The sequence below is a fragment of the Parasteatoda tepidariorum genome, chromosome 5 (genome assembly GCF_982258835.1).
Source record: "Parasteatoda tepidariorum strain Cologne lab strain chromosome 5, Ptep-v5.0, whole genome shotgun sequence".
Classification (NCBI taxonomy): Eukaryota; Metazoa; Arthropoda; class Arachnida; order Araneae; family Theridiidae; genus Parasteatoda; species Parasteatoda tepidariorum.
Genome location: NC_141759.1, coordinates 101,088,085 through 101,104,380, shown reverse-complemented (window position 1 = coordinate 101,104,380; position 16,296 = coordinate 101,088,085). Strand labels below are relative to the sequence as shown.

General features: G+C 30.1%; 1 protein-coding gene across 2 annotated transcripts in view; it reads right to left on the bottom strand.

The window, feature by feature from the left end:
- Positions 1–16,296, bottom strand: part of LOC107443004 (septin-9) — a 92,087-nt gene that overhangs the window by 24,981 nt on the left and 50,810 nt on the right. For both annotated transcript variants that reach the window (XM_087164641.1, XM_087164640.1), the window contains exon 3: positions 1,384–1,539. In XM_087164641.1, coding sequence (XP_087020767.1) covers positions 1,384–1,539 — 156 coding nt within the window. The remainder of the gene's footprint in view (positions 1–1,383; positions 1,540–16,296) is intronic.

Genomic DNA, 16,296 nt, shown 5'->3' with positions numbered 1-16,296 from the left:
ATGGGCACGGTTGGCCTTGGCCCTCAACGGGCTGTAGAGTTTATTTTAGACTAAATATTTCTACATCTTAGAACATATTGAGTTCTGAACTTGTTATTTCGAAAACTCGATATGTCAAAAAAATATTATCGTCCCTTTAACTTTGAGATATTGAGAGTATAAGGAACTACTTATTTTTTGTTTCATTGCAATTATTGTTTTCGAATTATAAATGTTTTTATAATTCTTTAAATCATTTTTAAGGTTGGTATAGTTTGTCTACGGTAAGAACTCGCCCCCCCCGCCACAATGTCTGAGGCCGTCTGTTGCTACGGAAACAAAAATATCGCATTTCAGAGACAGACCGAAGAAAAAGATTCCCTTTCTCTCGCTGACCAAAACCTGTTCTAAGCAGTGACCCCACACCCCTACTTGAGATAGTTATATCTCGTTACTATAGCACCGCCACGGGTCCAGACGAATGGTTAGGGGAGTTCTTACTCTAGACAAACTGTAGGTAGGTATTTTATTTACGTCGCGCTAGAGATGCATAATGGGCTACTGGCGACGGTCTGGGAAACATCCCTGAGGATCATCCGAAGATATGCCATCACAAACACTGATTAATCTCATTTTCGATGTTTTTATGTTCGAAAAATATAAAAAGCGATGGCAAATGTTCTAAAAATATAAAAAGCTATGGCAAAACTTGATGTTGATTTTAATCAGATTTCGTAAAAGGTAAAGTTTTGCATCCAATTTAAAAAATTAAATAGAATGCATGTTCCCACGATTTGTACCAGTAATACTTCTCTACCTACTTCCGAACTGAAAGGTAAATGCTAGTAATAGGAAGAAAATTTATTTTTAGATTTTTATTCTAAAAATAAATAAAATCTAAAAAAAAGTAATAAATAAATAAATAAATCCATATACATAAAGTGCGTCATATGACTAGCTTTATTTATTTAGCCACAATATATTATATAAATGGCATAAAATATTATATAAATAGCAATTACGAAATTTGTCTGATAATTAAATCAATCCACGGTAACACATTTTTCCTTGAAAATGAATCCTATGTACTTTTAATTATAATTATTTATTTTAATAAATATAGAATTATTATGATTATTTTATAATATTCGGAAAACGACTTCATTTCGCGCTTGTTTCGTAAACATTTTCATTATTTTATAAATGAACCTTGTAATTTTTATTTCATTTCAAGATATTTTTTCAAAAGAATTTACTTACATTAATATTAACAGTATTTTAGTGTTTAAAATTTTCAATTTTAAAAAGTAGCTACTGTTAAAAATGCTGCTGGCTAAGTGTTATAAGAAGATTTCCTAGTTTCACCCTAAATAATTTACTGAAATTGAATTTTGAAACACTTACCTCTGCCAGCCAGTATTTCTGCTTTCTTTAATATTTTCTCTCTTTCCTGATTGGCGAGTGAGATTCCTAAAGCTTTTCTTACAACAGCGATCACATTATTACAGTCAATGTAGCCACTTCCTTCCGGATCTGCTTCCAGGAAACTGTTCTTTAGAACTGAAAATATGAACATTTTGTCAATAAATAGAATAGTTAACTATTTCCAATTTGTAGTGTTATTATTTCCATTCCATAGTAATTATTTCCACTTTGTAGTATTATTATTTCCATTCCAAAGTAATTATTTCTACATCGTCACTTTGAAAAAAAAATATAATAATTTGAACTTTGAAGTTTTTTCACTTTAACTACAAACGTTTTGATACAATATTAATTTATAGTACATAGGAAAATAATTCACTGTTCTTTAATACGGATCTTCCTCACTTTAATTAAAAAAAAAAAAATAGTTGGATTTTGTTTGTCCCTTTTAAAGTATGAAATTGATGTAAACAAATTATAAGATAAAAACTTTTAAAATAATAAGCCGAAATGGAAAAGCGCTAAAAGCAGCCTTATGCAAACAATTTAAATAAAAAGTTAGCAACCAAAAAAAAAGCAAAACGAAATTTTAAAGATATGTATGTAAGCAAAAAAACAATAACTGGAGAAGAAAATTTAACTTTGAACTGTACAAGATTTATAAACAACCCGTTGTTACTAAATACATAAAAATAAATAGAATGAGTTGGATGGCCCACGTGATTCGAATGAGTGATGACAATACAATAAAAAAGATACTGCTTTTAGATCCACTGAAAGAAGAAGGCGGGGAGATGGGCTGATTCGGTGGAATCTGATTTTCTTGCAATTAACTAAAAGAATTGGAGATCAAAGATAAATCGAAAGTCATTATGGAGAAATCTTCAGAGGAAGGCATTGGCCCACATAGGACTGTCTGGCCAACTATGATGATGCTGTTGTAAGTAAAAACCGTTATTCATCAGGGGACACGATGAAGTGCTGTTTTTGCTAACACATACCGTTAAAATTTCGTATTGCTTGCTAACTTCTTATTTAAATTTTTTGTCCCTTTTATCTCACAACAAATATTTTGAAGAAATGGTTTTAGTATAAATATACATCAGGGAAATTACTATTTGCACATTAACTGACAACAAACTAAAAATTTCCACAATATGTATTTTTCTCAAGTGAATAATTTTTTATTTTTTATTATTATACATTAACTGCGGCGAGAATAACGCTGCTCCCGCAGACCCTTTTCTATTTCACAACATTAAAAAACATTAAATTAAAATTACAAATGAAATTCAGTGGCGTACATAGACTTAGGTGAGCCCCTGCAAGAATTATAAAAAGCGCCCTATAACACAAAACACAAAATTTACACAAAAGACAGACTTAACACAAAATTTTTAAAAATTTAATACGATACAAGAGCACTATGAAGAAACATCCTTGATTGTCGAGTTGTCAATATTGTTAGAATTTTTAAAACTTTGGTAATTCGTAGTGATAACCACCGAAAAAAACGATCACAAGACTGCATCGATTTAGATTTGGCACGTTCAAAAACTTAAATGCGCAATCCAAAATTTATATTTTTTTAAAAATTTATTTATTTATTTTTATTTTGTAAGAAAAATATTTATTTTTATTGTGTAAGAAAAATATTTATTTTTATTTTGTAAGAAAAATATTTATTTTTATTTTGTAAGAAAAATATTTATTTTTATTTATTTCTATTTTGTAAGAAAATATTTATTTTTATTTTGTAAGAAAAATATTTATTTTTATTTATTTCTATTTTGTAAGAAAATATTTATTTTTATTTTGTAAGAAAAATATTTATTTTTATTTATTTCTATTTTGTAAGAAAATATTTATTTTTATTTTGTAAGAAAAATATTTATTTTTATTTATTTCTATTTTGTAAGAAAATATTTATTTTCATTTTGTAAGAAAAATATTTATTTTTATTTATTTCTATTTTGTAAGAAAATATTTATTTTTATTTTGTAAGAAAAATATTTATTTTTATTTATTTCTATTTTGCAAGAAAAATATTTATTTTTATTTTGTAAGAAAAATATTTATTTTTATTTTGTAAGAAAAATATTTATTCTTATTTTGTAAGAAAAATATAATAGTTTTATTTTGCTTCAGCTTGAGGTCATCAGATTGTGCACCCCTTTAACATGTAACATATTATTTCTGAATCGTGCGCCCCCTCTCCCTCGCCGCGGGGGTGTTATTTACACCACTGAATGAAAATCAAACCACGCCCGTTACTAGTATAAAAATCATGGCGCTGGAACATTAACTCTAAAGAAAAGAGATAACGAGTACTTTTTTTTTAAACCTTCAATTCTTTGCATTTCATGTTCTTTCATCTTTTTTTTTTCTTTTTTGCAGAATCATCTACGGTAAAAAACCGTAATTAAAGTACACAATAGTTGTACGATAAGAACTGTATATTCTTTCAATTCAATCCAAGAATATAATTACGCCCGTCTCATTCAGATTTGATAAGCGGGTGGATATAATTTTGGGGTTAGAATGGTATGAATATGTTACCCTGAATGATCGAAATCAAGAGAATGTCGACTTTCACTTGTGAATATCAAGAATCACATAGTCGCTTTGGTGAATGTCTGAAATATTTGTCGTATCCGATTTGATATTAATTTATTCGTTTTAATATTATTATATTTATTCGATTTTTTAAAATCTGCTGATGACAGAGTAGGAGAAACATCATTATTTGGAGTACCGGTAAAATGCTTACGGCACTTGACCTTAAAAAAAAAACAATGATGTACTGGGCAAATGTATACCGGGCTGTGGCATTAAACCTTAAAAAAAACATTGATGTAGGGCAGGGGTGGCGAACCTTTATGCACCAACGTGCCATTTTTTCTAAAAAATTGTTTAATGAAATCACAGACGTGCCGTCAAATAGTTTTGACTTCATGATTATTGGGAAAATAATAATACTAAATACTATCAACTCAAAACTCTTTATTTACATTGAAAAGAAAATACATTTTGCAATGTCTCAGTTATACGCGTAATTCAACTTAAAGTAGCATCAGTGGGACTTCTGTTATTGCAGATTAAATGACAAATAACTTATATTAGGTCGTAAGATAGTAGTTTAAGCAGGACTGTTGATTTTTTTGCTAGTTATTTATTGTTAGCTTGTTTTTTATGGTTATTAATTGTTCTTTTAGCATTAATTGTTAATTTTTTTATTAATAATTGTTTATTATTTTGTTTGTTTTTTGTGAATTTTACTTTAATTGTTACATATCCTTCATAGTGTGCGACATTTGTGTAATAACAATTCATAGTGCAATAACAATTGTGATCGGTGGCGTGCCCAAATTATTGTGTCGCGTGCCATAAATGGCACGCGTGCCATTGGTTCGCCATCCCTGATGTAGGGTATACCGGGCTATGGCCTTGAACCGTAAAAAAAACATTGATGTAGGATATACCGGACAAATGTATACAGGGCAGTGGCACTTAACTAGATGTAATATATATTTTGGGCATTTACCAAAGCGACTATGTGATTGTCAACATAATCGTTAATCAAAAATTATCCATAATGATCACAGTGTCACCGTATTGAATTTATATTGTTGCTATTAATAATTTGCAACGTTGTTATATTTGATATACCACCTAAGTTTATTATCGTTAGCTGGTGATCGATGAATAATAGATTTTGACGTCCTTCCCTATATGTTGGAGTCCTATATTTATTACATTTATAATATTATTGAATAAAGATAATTATTGAACATGATATTATTGTGTGAAGGTTAAAAATAACCAATATAAAAAAATAATAAAAATTAGTTGGCAGAAAATATAGTGATATATTTAAATCGTGATATATATTATATATCGCGATATTAAAATCAGCAGAATCACCGACACATGGTCCCTACAACCTACATCGGCTTCCAATACGAATACTCAGCCCCCATAAGACCTCACACAAAATATGTATATCGATCATATTTTGAGTGAATCAAGAATATCAACTATTCATAGTGTGTTGAATATCAAAAATATTCTATTTTTTTTTTTTGCATCGCAGAAAAGAATGAAATAGAGAAAAATCAATTATAAACAATGAGTCGTCATATAATGAAAGGGCAGCAGAGGTGAGTGCCCCCTCAGGGAAATCTCCCGCTTTTCCATTGTTAAAACATAAGAATAACCAACAGAAAAAAACTTCCATATCTTGGAGTAGACAGCCCGTTTCAATGCCTTCAGTTCGGGTTTCTTGAGGCAGTAAACGAACAGTTCGTCAGTCTATTGATCTATTTATGTTTGAAGTATTACTCATGAAAAATGAATGCATTCAGTTCCTTTTTTTGCTTCATATATTTTGATAATCGCTTATTGCGAAACCCTATTCTCATAAGGGAACGAGGAAAATAGAACCAAGGATTTTTTGGTAACATTCAGAAGAAAAAAAAAGATATAACTTATTAAGGAGTTCCACCCCTCGGCCAAGGGAATCCGCAAAAATTTCCCTAAAGGAGTGCAGCAACCATGAAAAATTTCCAATAAAATATTTCAAAAACCATGTAAAATATTAAGTTTATTAATTTATTATGGTTTGAAAATTAATTTTATTAATTTATTCATTGCCAACGTTTGCTGACATGAAACTTACGATTTTAACATTTAAAAACGTTATATATATATATAAATTAATACAATATATTTTTAAAAATATAAAGTTTTTTTTTAAACCCTGTATTAATTTTTTATTTTATTATTATTTTTTTACTGCCATCAACAAGCAAACATATTTCAGTCAAAGTATTAAATTTAAAAATGTAATTTTTTTACTCATTGTAATTGCTGTAATCGTTTTGTAATTGTTGATTTTGCGAGCATTCAAAATGGTACAGTGCACGAAAAATAAACGGACCACCCTGAATAACTTTTGATCTAATGATTGGATCTTCACTTTCTAGGACTTCATCTTGATGATTCGGTGGGGAAGGGGTGACCTCAAATGTACCAATTAGTTAATACATAGGAAGTAACCGCAATCTGGGAAATATGATCCCCGCAGTAGAGCGATTTAAACCCCTTTATGCTAATTTTAATGTTTGCGCATTAGGCCAGATCTGAATATTTTTTAAGCAAATTTAAAAATGTTTGCACAAAAATTGTAAAATTTGTTTATCCTAAGATTCAATCAAAAAATAACTTAGTTTATGATTTTTTACTTTTTTTTTTAATATTAAACGAAACAATTTGTGAATTGTAAGGTATACCACTTTTGACACCATTTTAAAAAATGTAATTTTACATGACAAAATTTGAGAGAAATCAGTTGAATTGTTCTTAAGAAATCTAATTTTTAAAGTACGACTTTTTTACAAAATTCCTTTTATATTTCAGAGAAAAAGAGTCTGATGAGAAGGTAATTTATAAGGTAAATTAGGAGGAAAATAAGCATTGGTTCATTCAATAAAAAAAAATAAATTTTATTCATTTTCGTTTAACATTATGGTTCTCTGATTGCATTAGTTCCATAAGAAATCTATATATATATTTCTCTTACACGGCGATAAAAAAAGCCTCATTACAACTCCCCGAATGGCAACGCTAGAAAATAGACCAATGATTGCCGGTAAAAATGTCACATGCCAAATCTAGCTAAGATGGCTCAACATACAGCGCTTTTAAAAACGGAAACTGAAATAACCAGGGAGAGCATAAGCTAGGCAGAAGTCTTTGTCGATAGATCTGTATTTTAGTTTTTTGTCGAAAGCGTTTTTTTTTTCCACGAATTTATGTATTACGAATTTATTTGACAATTTTTTATTTATATCACGAATTTATTTGTTTAACTAGAATTTATTTGTTTGTGCAGGTTTTTCCATTGCAATTCACTTATTTAAATTTTTTATAGACTTAATTATAACCGAAATTTTAACCTTTTTAAAGAGATATCAGTTTTAGAAATTTTATCTTAAGATTTTATACTATTGCACATTTCTAATAGATTTAACGAATTACATGACATTTATTTAAATTCAAATTTATTTTAAGGACTCAGTATTTACTAAAAAGATGTAATTTTTTTTAGAAAAAAAAGTTGTTATATGGATTTGAATGATTGTTTTGAATTCTTAGAATTTTGTGCATTTGCAATATACTTTAATTAGTAGCGAGCGAAGCGAGCTTGGTTTGCGAAGCAAACCATATAACATTGCGTAGCAATTTTCGGGGATTGGCGAGCGTTAGCGAGCAGGGGGCGCAGCCCACTAGTTAGATATATTTCCGCTATTTTTAAATTATAAATCATATTTATTTTAACTATACAATTTAGTTAAAAGAAGTTAATATCAATAATCAATAGAAGCTCAGTAATTTATTTTTTTAAAATATTAATAATAAAAAAATAAGCTGCATTCTTTATCGCTGAATTCATCAAAAACGCAATTTTGCGATATCTCCCTCATGTCACTAAATCCTCTACAAGAAAAAAAAAAAATCGTGTTTTCGTCTAAGATATAAAATATTATTCAAAATAGAAATAAATGCTTCGAAAGCTGCTCCCTCGTCAAGATACTGTAAAGGTGAATTTCCTATCTGAAGTCAATATCCTCTACCAAATATTTACAGGGGAAACGAACGCGAGATCATTTTCGCTTATGAAGAGGTCGTGCGTGAAAAACCTTTGCTCAGAGGAAGAAATTAACTCACTTACACGAAAAGCTTTATTTATAAAATTGCAGTTCTTTTTTACGTCTTAAAGACATATCTATAAAATCACTAATGGTTTAACTTGATTAATACAATTGAAATAAGTAATTTGAAATTGTTTTCCTCCACTAAGATACAGAATTTAAATTTATATTTTTGAAGTTATACTTCTTATGCGACTTCCAACAAGGTTGCGTTAAACGTTTAACGCTACATTTTTATTGGCCGGGAAATCACGTGGTAGGATCCAGTTTTCCCTCATTCATTTCCATATTGTTTTGGTTCTCACTAGCATAAAAATAATAAAAGTGTTGTTTTTCTACAAATAATTTTTTAGTTTGTTTTGATACACATATAATTTAATACGGTAGTATTTTTTATTTTCAAATTTAGTGGATGACAATTGTAAAAAATGAGTGAAAACAATCCCACGGACAATGCGACGGATTTAAGGTTCTGTCAAGGTACGTCTCTTGTGAATATCAATTGATTGTTAGGTTTTCTCTTCTGAAATTACATTCACATACATTATTAATACAAATACATTTTCCAGGGCGAGACGATGAGGCAACCACAAGCACTTCAACTAGTTCAAGAGGCCGACGAGGGAAAAATGCACAATATTACCGTGATTACAGAGCACGGAAGCGAGCGGAGCAGGAAAAAGAGTCGTTGAATAGAACTAGTGATCCTTCTACGACTGCTGATTCTTCTACAATTAACGTCGCAGGTTGCGAAGTTTAACTTCTTCCGCGCGGAGGGACTCCACGCACTATTTTTTAAAATTATTTACCCCTTTATTTATAACCGTCGTTGAACAATCGTCCCTATTTTGGGTTTATGACTTTTAATGCAACTCCGTAGACAAGGGGAGCCCTGGATCAAGTATTGGGAGATATTTGCCTTCGTGGAGGACGACTTTTTGAAGGAACTAACCCGCATTTGCGTTACATAGAGAAGAAGAACCTCCCACGGTTAGACTGACGGCAAGGGAACTCTAACCCATGATCCATCTACTACTGAGGATATTTCACGTCAGCACTGTGGTCGGTGCAAGCTGGATGCGTACTGAAATCTCCCCTAATAACCCATCATTATCAGTGCTCATACGATCATTCTTAAAGAGCGGTTAATCGAACATATGCTTTAATTTCTGGTATTGGGAAACATAGAAAAAGTAGCAGCAACTTAATTGCATTTATCTAAATCAGGGTTTCCAGCCCGCGAAGCTGTTTTTTGTGGCCCGCGAACTAAAATATATTAGTTATCATTTTCTTGCTGACAATTTTCGTAAAAAATCTATGAGTTTAAAATACTTTTCTCGTTAATAAAAACCTAATCTCTTCGTTTCTATGAAATTTAGCATACCAACTGTGCAAAGAAATTTATTTCTCAGGGTTTGCATCTAAGAAAATATTTATCCAAATACAAAAATTAATCGTGTATGTTGCTCTTTTTTTTCTCTTTTTTTTTGTATTTTGTGAATATAATTTAGCATGTGCGTATCAGAAATTTTCTCGAAGAAATTCTCCGATTTAACTTTTTGAAACCACTCATTTTGGACGAAAATATTTACACACACATTTGTAAATTTTAAATTTAAAATGTAAACACCTATTCTCTGGTAGTTGCAGCAGACAAGCCTCAATTTTCTTATTGAATATTTTGTGTGCTACTATGTAAATTTTAATACCAACCTTTTTAAAGTTTTATATCTTAACATTTAGATATCTGTTGCACATTAATTGTTTAATACTTTGGTGCTCATTTGCTGTAGCCCGAATTTTTTATTATTTATTTAATATTTTTAAAAATATTATTAACAACAATTAAATATTTTTAAAAGTCTACTTCTTATTTTAATTTGTAATTCAATACTTTTGTTTTGTACAACTTGGTAAAAGACTGACAGTAATATTTAATGTTCCTTCAAACATAGTCCTACATAAAATTTTGATAAAGTTGCGGCCCGCCATTTGATTTGTGTTTTTAATTGTGGCCCCCGGCCTCATGTAAGTTGGAAACCCCTGAAAATGATTGAAAGGTATCCAGCAGAGTTACACAGAAAAATTAAAAATAATAGAGGAAACAAATAGTTAACTAATAATAAATTAACTTTAAAAGTTCAAATTTTTTTTTTTTTAAATTTTCCCTCCTAATGACCAAAATGGGTGGACTTCCACCGGTGAATGTCGACATTCACACAGTCGCTTTGGTAAATGTCCGAAATATATACTAGTTAAGTGCCACTGCCCGGTATGCACTACATTCAATGTTTTCTTAATGTCAAGTGCCTTTGCCCAATATGCATTTAACCGGTACTCCGAACACTGATGTTTTTCCTCTGCAGATATTAAAATATCGAATAAATATAATAATATCAACGAGTAAATTAATATAAAATCAAATATTTCGGACATTCACGACTGTGTGATTGTTGACATTCACCGGTGAAAGTCGACATTCTCTTGACTTCGGTCATTCACCGTAACATGCTAATAATTCGTTTTTGTAAACTGCAGTTTTTTCAAATTTAAAATCAGAGAACAAAATTTTAGCTGCCAATTTTTAACGGTAATTTATGATATTTTTTAAAAAAAAAATTTTTCTTACGTGGTAGCGAAGCGAAATAAAATGTTCGAATTAAAAATCGCGAAGAACTTTTTTTTTTATTTTTAAATTTGTTGGTTCAGTAGTTAAAACGAGAAAATATTAATCTTTCATAAGACATTTTAACTTTTGTAAAACCAACGATGTGACACGTAATAAATCAATTTTTCTAAGTTATACAGAAACGCAATAGTAATAAATAAAAAAAAAAACGTTTCTTCGAAAAATGTTCTGAGTAACGAGATTTTTAGCTAACGATCACGCACGCCAAATTCGTCTGAGACCTCCCCCACTGAACACTAACAAGGTTCAGAGACACCATTAATTACACCATTCTATGGCCTTTTGCTACGTCGTTAAAATTAATGTTAAGAAAAAATTAATTTCAACGGAAGTTTGTGGTTTGCGTTAAGATTTTTTCTTCTTTTTTCCAAAGAAAAGGGTATTTGATATCTAATAAACCACTCCTACACTTAAGTAATGGAGATGAAGACAGTAATATTTTGCTGATTTCTTTCTTTTATTTGTTTGTTTCTGTTTTTCCCAAGACGTTCTTGCGATATAGAATTTCTTTTACCCTAAGTTAGACAACGTATCTCTTTGTCTAACTTTGTTTATCAGACATTACAAAAAAAAAAAATAGCTACTCCTTATTTTTATTTTTTTAATTAAATAGAGGAAATAAACATAAATTGAATTTGTATGGGAAAATAACACCGAATTCAGCTTAACTGCCAATTCCATTAAAAAATGTTTTACTAAGTTACTACTGAGAGAATTTTATTTTCTCATGTCCGTGCAAGATGGGAGCCATGTGTTTATATTTTGTTAGGAAATTTATGACTGTAATAAAGTTGATGTTGTAAAGGATATAAAATGCTTAAAAAATTTTATTACTAACAAAATTTATGCAAATATTCATCTGTCAAATGTTGAAAAAATATGATTTTTTATTGTAAATAAATTATGAGATTTTAGATTTTATTTATTCTTAATATGAGACTTTATTGATGAATTTTGAAGATTTCTTTTTCAAACGATTTTTTTTACCTACTTTAAAACGATATACTTCAGAGGTTAATGATAAAATTGATATGAATGTTTTAGAAATTTTATTTTAACCTATAATAACATAAATACAGAAGAAAAAAAACTTTATTGGGTGTTTTGTTGTTGACGTAAGGCCATTAAAGCAAGCGGTGCGATTGAAAGAAGGTTATTAAAGATGGTTTGGATTATCACTAATGATCCACCGATTTTAGAATATATTAATTCTATTGCGACTTTTGATTTCCAGGATCTTTTCAATAGCATTTCAATTTCTAAACTAAAATATGTTCTTCATAGTTATTACAATGATTTTAAAAAAATCCTTAATTGCTGTTTTGATTATTGGGAAATTCTAATTAACTTTTGCCTTATAAATAATTATCTTTACAACGGAAAGATATTTTTCTTCAAATTGATCTAATTTTTCATCTCTGTCAGCTAACTTATTTATGCACTATTATGAAAAAAATTATACTCTTAATTGCTGATTTAATTATCTTTAATTTTCAAGATTATCATTAAATAATGTTTACCCCGAGGAATTAATCTCGTTTCGTAACCATGATTAAAATATTAATTTTAATTTTTTTGATTTCGGTATTACAAAAGAAGAAAATATCTGCTTTGTGATTTATACGCTAAAGGAAATGACTTTAATTTTAATATCAATAAACTAATGACTTGGAATTCTAATGTTTCTAAGAATATCTATTTAAATACCATTTTTAATCAAATTAATAGAATTAAAGGAACTAGGAGGCTCCGCCCCCTGCTCGCTAACCCCTGAGAATTGCTACGCAATCCTATGTGGTTCACGCCGTGAACCATGGCTCGCTGCGCTCGCTCGCCAATGAACACAATGTTCTAGCACAAAGACATAATATATTATCATCAAAGACATAGTATTTTATCATCAAAGACATAGTATTGTACTTATGTAGATGAATTCTACCAATGTTCTTATTGGCTTTTAAAAAAGTATATTAGCTATTTAGATTGTACATGGTGAAAAAATCAAAACATTAGCTAAATAAGAAACATATTAGCAAAATAAATTATCAAATATTGCTTCACTAATATTCTGCATTTTAAAGCGTGAAAATTCAATGCATAAATAAACGCGAAATATGAAAAAATTCAATGCATTCAATACAAACACTTAAACGTTTTTTAGACGTTTAGGTAGCTCCCAGTAGAAAAATATCAATTCAACAGCGGCCTTTTAAAGCATTCTCACTTCAATTAATTAATTAATTCCTAATTGAGTTTAAATTAAATATTGTCATGTTTTTAGTGCATGAATCTGAATTGAACAACCTGATAATGATCACTCTGGTTATTGTTATCTGGTTGCTGACTACGTGCTCTTGCGCGCCGAATCCAATCAATTAAAAATGAAAACTGTTGCCAGCGCGAGAAAAGAAATATCATCGGTTTTATTGATACATACATACATACGTACGTATTAGCGTTTTATATAATATAGATAGATAGATATGTAGTAATATTTATTTATCCAAAAAACAAATCGAGAAACTGTTTCAAGATTTGGTAATAATAAAAGCAATGGAAACAAAGAGAAGAAAAAAAAGTATATATTAAAAAAAAAATATATAAAAATGCGAGGGGGGGGGGGAAAAAGATATGATCTCTTAATCAGTTCACACGATTATATCCGCAAATTTTCTGTTTTTACGTGACAAATTTTGTTATAATTTTTTTTTAAAATTATTATTATTTTTTTTTTTTAGTGTTCCTCATACTATTGTGTTGATACATTTTGCTTTGGCTATATTGATACAATATTAGTAAGCACTCCTTTTTGCGAATATTATCGTGTGAATTGATGAGGAGATTAGATATAAATGTTTTTTATTTATTATTTTCCGGATTGTTATTAATTTTTTTTTAAATAATTTTCTTTTTCTCTTGTTTCATAATTCTGTAATTTTCCACGTTTCTCTACCTTTTTTACCTCTATATATAAACTAAATTCATTGTGGCTTTCAAAAACTAAGAGTTTTTTGTTTTTGTTTTCTTTTGTAGCTCTCTTCCTCCCATCCCTACCACCCCTAGCAAGAAGGGTTAGTTTTCCTCATCTGAAACTATAAAATAATCGCTCCTTCAGATCCTAGCACACCATTTGAGGAAGCTTCCTCTTTAATTTCCTCCCATCCAGCAGTAACTAATGAAGTGCAGCAGCAGAATAAACAGGATGCAATCGCTGACGCACCCTGAACAGCACGGCGATCTCGGCAGACAGCGGCCTGTATTTTTAGACGCCGCGTCGCGGAAGATGCAAACATTTCTGGGATACATTGAACAGGATGATACAAATCAAGCCTGTCATCGGAAACACGTGCCTCATTTTGTAAAACAGATAAACTGCTTGCAAATGTTTGCTTTGCAGGAGGAGAGAGTGATTTATTGACTACTAGGGACTGAGAAACTCCGACGAGGGCGTGATTGCTAGATAAATTACCTGATATTAATCAAGGTGTTCCCTAAGATTCTGCAAATACAAGCGGAGGAAATGCGCTTGTTTTATTAGGGAGGCTAAGATTGGGTAAAGTAGCTGTCGCGATAAGAAAATAGCCACGAATTTGAAAAGGGGGCCCCTCGAACCGCGAGGAGGGACTAAGGAATGAAAATAAGAAATGTGTTACGAAACCTATTTGTTTTTCCTTACTATATTTACCTATTTATACCTATTATAATATAAATATATACAGTCGGACCTCTACTTAACGAAGTTGCTAAGTTCCGATAATAAGTTCGTTGTATGGAAAATTTGTTAAATCGAAAATCACCTTTTGAAGTACTTAAACAACACAAATTAGATTTTAAATTCATAAACCCTACACCAGGGGTGGCGAACCTTTATACACCAACGTGCCATTTTTTTCTAAAAAATTGTTTAATGAAGTCACAGACGTGCCGTCAAATAATTTTGACTTCATGATTATTGGGATAATAATAATACTAAATACTATCAACTCAAAACTCTTTATTTACATAGAGAAAAAAAATACATTTTGCAATGTCTCAGTTATACGCGTAATTCAACTTAAAGTAACATCAGTGTAACTTCTGTTGTTGCAGATTAGATGACAAATAACTTATATTAGGTAGTAAGATATTACTAATATCTTACTACCTAATATAAGTTATAGTTTAAGCAAAACTGTTGATTTTTTTTTGCTGATTATTTATTGTTAAATTGTTTTTTATGGTTATTAATTGTTTTTTAGCATTAATTGTCATTTTTTAATTAATAATTGTTTATTATTTTGTTTGTTTTTTTTGTGAATTTTAATTTAATTGTTACATATGCTTCATAGCGTAATAACATTTGTGCAATAACAATTCATAGTGCAATAACAATTGTGATCGGTGGCGTGCCTAAAATATTGTGTCGCGTGCCATTGGTTCGCCATCCCTGCCCTAGACATACTTTAAATAGCAATTGATACCCCGTTATCTTGTAAACTAGTATCTACTATTTACTTTATAAATCTTAACCATAAAAGAAATCTGCATGGAAAGCAAGAATAGAACAAAACATTTCCCAGTGTTACACTATCATGCTACATACATTTTCAACTTAAAAAAAAAAAAAAGCTAAGTTTATGTATAGAATTATATCTGCATTTATTATAAAATTTCAAACATACATTACATTTTGTCTTGAGTTTTTCGTTTGAAATGGAATAAAAAAAAATTTATAAAAAAGGAAAGGGGATTTTACTGTTTTTTCTAAGAGTTAAGTGGTTTCGAATTATCAATATCCTCCATAAAATGCGTTTACAAGTTTGAAATGTTCTGAAATATTTTGGGAAATGAGGAAAGTGAATCTCCAAAAAAAAGTTCGTTAAATAGAAAATTCACTTCGCTGTTTGGAAGTTATTTTAAGAAGAAATTTCAACAATGTTCTTGGTTCATCGAAAAACAATCGCAAATTAGAGAAATTCTCAAAACAGAAGTTCGTTAAATAGAAGTCCGACTGTATTAAAATATTATTATTACTTTTTATAATATTAATCTATCATAACATTAATCTATTATAATATTATTAAAACCTTTTTATGATATTAGTAATATAAAACCTATTTATATTACTCATTTTTATAGTTCATCAGCTTTTTAGAGCAGCGGTTCTTAAATGGTGTGATCCCGCAGTGGACTGATCGTTAAGACACGGTTCCCAGCAGATCACCAAAGTCAAGCATCACTGGCTACGGTCAGTGTGCGGGTGGGTGACCACTTGGATCAGTCTGCGCAGGGACCGAGGGTGTGCGGTATTGGTCCTAAATTGTGATGGCATGTCTTCGGATCATCCTCCGGGATGTTTCCCAGACCGTCGCCGATAGCCCATTGTGCAGCTCTAGTGCGACGTAGATTAACAACACTAACAACAACAACAACTTAAATGGTGTGCCTCAGAATCCTAGGGTTCTGTGGAAGAGTTAAAGGGGTTCCGCAAGTTAGTACTTTTCATAACCA